We start from the raw sequence: 5,000 nt of genomic DNA on the forward strand, positions 1-5,000 counted from the left end.
TTAAAAAAAAAACAGTGTGGAGAACCACATTAGAATGGTTAGGTAGCATCTCACTGCAGACCACGCACTGTGGCTTTGGGCAGTCTGTCTCCCAATCCATGTGAGGCCTAGGACTATACTGTATGCCTCATCATACTTTTGTTTTCTTCGCGCAGTCTTTTCTGTCTCGTTCTTTCTTTTATCCCCCTGCGCTCCATCTCCACCTTCATTAGTCTGCCCCCATCCCATCGTTACCTGTATCCTGCTCTGTTTCTCTCGCTTCTCCCCTTCCATCGCTTTAATTAGGCCTTTTAGACAGTGTCCCTGTTTTTAGCCACTTTTCCAGCATTCTACCTAGCCTATACTTCAACGAAACTAACGCGCCAGATATTCTGGCTGCCCGCAGGAAATCACGTGTATTGTGTGTAGCTTATTTTTTGAATGAAAACATAGCCTATTATAGAGTTTACAAATGATTTCCTTTAATTTCACGTTTCCATATTATTATAACCCGATTCGAAATTATGTATTATTTATTAATTAATCATTTTTAACTCCTTTCCGCCATTGCCCTTTTCATCTTGCGTACCCCCTAGTGGCAGCTCGCGTACCACCGGGGGTACGCGTACCACAGTTTGGGAATCCCTGCTCTAAGCGATGCCACGTGTTTTTTAGGCTAAAACATTTTATGTCACTTACTGCAAACATCACCTAACTAACTGCTAGCTGTCTGTGTCCTGAATACACTGTAAAAAAACGCGATCTCTGTGGACAGCCCAGGCTCCAAAAACGGCAACAAAAACAACCTGGGCAAACCTAGCCCATAAAAACATAACAAACTGTTCCAGCAAATCACAGACAAGATGCTCTTTTAGGAGAGTTTCAATTGCACAGGAGAGAGGGGTAGGAAGTAGCGAGCTAGCTCTCTGTTTTGTTTAAAAATCAACAGAAGTGACGTTACCCAGCATCGCTTTTAGCACCTTTAACTGCACTAAAAGGCACTGTTCATAATCAGTCACCTTGCTATGGCATTATGAAAGGCCAATTGAAATACTAGAGTTTGTCACACTGTTACTGAATAGATGTAATGTAGCTATTCTGTATCTGATAATGTAATATCTATTAACTGATTAGATGGATAGAATCTGAGTAAGCTGTTTATAATGTACGGTGCTTCTCTAAGCCCTCTCTGGCTTTGGGGAGGATTATGGGGTCAGCTTAATGGATCATCTGATTGATTAGTCTCCAGAGGCCTGAGGAAAGGAGTGTGTGTGTGTGTGTGTGTGTGTGTGTGTGTGTGTGTGTGTGTGTGTGTGTGTGGCGTGATCTCGTCACCTCTTGGTGAAGTCCTTGAAGCACAGACGCAGCTTGTTGTGGTGGCGGAAGAGCTTGGGGTCGTCTGGAATGTCAGAGAGGAAGACCTGAGCCACCTCCAGAGGACCCTGCACACGTGGGAGAACGGGAGAGAGACCAGAGAGGGTGTATTATTGTGTGTGTGTGTGTGTGTGATGGGGGTTGGTGAGAAGGGTAAGGGAGAGAGAGATAAAGACAAGAAAAGTGAGAGATGGACGGGCGAGAGGGAGACAGAGTGAGGGAAAGAGGAAGAGAGAGAGAGAGACAGAGTGAGGGAAAGAGGAAGAGAGAGAGAGCGTTGCAGTATGGCCGCTAAGTGGAAGGACTTGCCTAAAAAGAATTACCTGGGTAACAGTGACTGCTAGGTTTGCCTACCTGGTTGACCATGGCTGCTATGTTAGCCTACATGGTTAGTAGTGGCTGCTAGGTTATCCTACCTGGTTGGTAGTGGCTGCTATGTTAGCCTACATGGTTAGTAGTGGCTGCTAGGTTATCCTACCTGGTTGGTAGTGGCTGCTATGTTAGCCTACATGGTTAGTAGTGGCTGCTAGGTTATCCTACCTGGTTGGTAGTGGCTGCTAGGTTAGCCTACCTGGTTGGTAGTGGCTGCTAGGTTATCCTACCTGGTTGGTAGTGGCTGCTAGGTTAGCCTACCTGGTTGACTGTGGTTCCCACGCAGCCTTGCAGCACCATCTGGAGCATCTTGGGGTCGGCGGGGTCTTGGTGAGTGGCGAAGGCGAGCTCCTGAGTCTTCTTCTGCATGTCCTCAATGGCCACTTCCATGGGCACCAGAATGATCTGAACGTGGATGTTTAAGAGTGCAGGTGAAGAATGAGAACACTCTGATGCAATAAAACAAATCTCAAACAGGTACATACGCATCACCGTTCACACGCACACACACACAAAAAATGTCGCTACACTTCACACAAAAAATGTCGTAATCTGAGTCAAAGAATAAGAGAGCAAGACAAGCTGAGGCTGATACAGAAACATTCATACACACACACACACACTCACACACACACACACACACACACACACACACTCACACACACACACTCACACACACACACACGCACACACACACACTCAGGGATTAAAGTGAAAAAAAATCGTTTGACTGAACTTTTTTCAGGCCATAAGTCATACGTTGTTCATATCTACCTATTAGAGATAGCACCCCTTTTGCGGTCGCGACCTATTGGTTTTTAATGTACAAAAACATGCAAACAGCAAAGTAAAGGGAGTATTCGCCTTATTCAAACGGCGGCCATTGTTTAAACTAAAACGAGGCTACAGGGTACACTTACTATATAATTAATGCCACCTACAGGTGAATGCATAGAACATAACAATCCTATGGTTTGTGTACCCTGTAGCCTCGTTTTAGCCGCCAATGAATAAGGCGAGTGTTCTTGATTGAGATTGAGTTTTCCTGATGAACAAAAATATATTTTAGTACCATCCCTCACCATTGCTGATTAGCCATTGTTGTTCTTTTCTACTGCAGCAATATTGCAAAAAGGCTTTAACACACTCTTATTTAATTACTTCAGGCCAAAAGTGTTTAAAGGGGAGATTTTTTTCTTGTTAATATGCAATTCAACACCAAGTAAAATCTATAAAATCAAGTTTGCAAGACTTCCCATTTCCTCATCAAAGTAATGAATCATAACATTCTAGATATTGTTCATATTTCCATTTGTTGCCTCATCCGCATTTAATGAAAACATGGTAATTTTGAGTTTTACAGACAACTCAGTTTTCCAATTAGCAGTCTCTCAGTCTGTGTGTGCTCATGCAGGAGGTCTGCGCATTTGATAACGACAATCTGGAGACGGTGCTTTTGTCTTCAGCAACAGATTGTATAAGGTTGACAAGAGGTTGCGATATGGTGAGGGACAGGTCGTGTTGCGCTATGAAAGAACATGCGTAGCCTACTTTCTAAACGTAAAAACGGTCAGCCATAGATAAACGTAGCCTACCTCTGTCGTGGTGGCTAGTTGCACCAGGTAGGGAAGATGTCCTGAAGTGCACGAACGTTAACCTTATGGCGGTCTTCTGATTGGTGGCGTGCTAAAACGTTTTCCTATTGCATCCATAAACAATTTTCTTGCAGCGAACCGCGCAAAAGCAAACCCCTGGCACTTTAATTTCTTTACACCGTGGCTTGTTAGTTCTCCCCCGTTTCCAACAGCTGCCCATCTCCATTTATTTTTTTAACTTTTGACACCTGCCTTGCCTTCCTTTAGCAACAACGCAACCATGACAGCTAGTGGCCTTGCCAAATAGACGCACACAAATCATGACGCTAATATGCGAGGTTCTGGTAGGCCTACTGGTTATGGTTTTGTGCAATACTTTAATAATATTTTATAGCAAAGTTTTAAGTTGAATATTTTAATTGTATGGTTATTTTTTGTCAACATACACTCACAACCTACTGTCGTTAAAAGTGAGGCCTAAGCAAAATAGGCTACAAGGCTGTCTGTGCGTCACAAACAGACTGCCTCCTTACTCAACAGTTTGCGATGATGACAGTGATTTTATTATTTTTTTATGCTAACACGCTCAGTCAAAACCTTCCATCGGAAATTGTAAAAAACATTGTTGTACATATGTCATAACAGACTGGATAATAAATTGCATAGGCTACGGTTTATATTGCGTCGCTTTACACATAATGTTAGTTGCATTGATTAAAAACTGTAACAATAATAGTAGCCTACATCGGGTGGCATAGCAGGCTATCTGTTCAAGTCATAGGTGACACCCAAAATGAATGACCTCCCCTGACAAGAGTTCGCGATAGTAAGAAATTGTCTACATTGATGCACGGAAAGAACACAGCCTACGCTTCTTCTCCGAATTCGCACATAGAGCCCACAATATCATATCCAAAAAAGTTAAACGGATTGGCCAACCTCATCAGCTGTCTCTAATGTGTCACTATAATCCAACTTTTAGACCGTTATAGTCCTCCATACGTGTTCTTTTTTTTTAAGCAAACGCCCGAGACAAGTGTGTAGCTACAACATAAACAAAGCGAAACTCATGGCTGACGTAGGCTATCTTCTTGAGCGGTCACTGATTGAGACACAGAAAGTTCTCAAGAACACTATTAGGTCTTTAAAAACATTTACCATGACACACATTAATTCATCGGACCTAATATTTGTAGTTGCCTTAAAAAAGGAAAAGCAAAGGTGATAGTCCCACCCCCTCCTATTTTTTTTTTCTCATCGGATCTGCATCGATCTCAAATATGACATTTCTAAAATCAAATTGACGGAAATCCGTCTTACGACGGAGAACTTTAATCCTTGCACACTCACACACACACACTCACACACACGCACGCACAAGCGATTGTGTACGCTCACACACACACACCTCCTCCTTGTGGATGACGTTGATGCGCGTCTTGATGTAGGGGAAGGCGTGGGAGGTGGTGAGGATGGTCTTGCGCTTGTACTGCTCATGCAGGTCGCCGTGGGCGCGGCCGTCCAGCGTGAAGGGCGTGCAGTACATGAACGTGCGCAGGTTGTAGTTCTTATCGAAGTACGTGATCCGCTCTTTCAGCTCGTACGTGTCGAAGAAGGGCTCCACGTACGTGATCTGGAGGTAGGCCTGCTCAATGCAAACACACACACACACACACACAC

General features: G+C 43.7%; 1 protein-coding gene across 6 annotated transcripts in view; it reads right to left on the reverse strand.

The window, feature by feature from the left end:
- dock6 (dedicator of cytokinesis 6) overlaps nt 1–5,000 on the reverse strand; it is a 56,425-nt gene that overhangs the window by 3,668 nt on the left and 47,757 nt on the right. For all 6 annotated transcript variants that reach the window (XM_076266350.1, XM_076266349.1, XM_076266348.1 and 3 more), the window contains 3 exons: nt 4,729–4,965; nt 1,987–2,130; nt 1,315–1,421 (listed from right to left, as the gene is read on the reverse strand). In XM_076266350.1, coding sequence (XP_076122465.1) covers nt 1,315–1,421; nt 1,987–2,130; nt 4,729–4,965 — 488 coding nt within the window. The remainder of the gene's footprint in view (nt 1–1,314; nt 1,422–1,986; nt 2,131–4,728; nt 4,966–5,000) is intronic.

The sequence above is a fragment of the Alosa pseudoharengus genome, unplaced genomic scaffold (genome assembly GCF_046254945.1).
Source record: "Alosa pseudoharengus isolate Yale_2024_CS ecotype anadromous, Long Island Sound unplaced genomic scaffold, YU_APseudo_1.1 YU_APseudo_1.1_scf_4, whole genome shotgun sequence".
NCBI lineage: Eukaryota > Metazoa > Chordata > Actinopteri > Clupeiformes > Clupeidae > Alosa > Alosa pseudoharengus.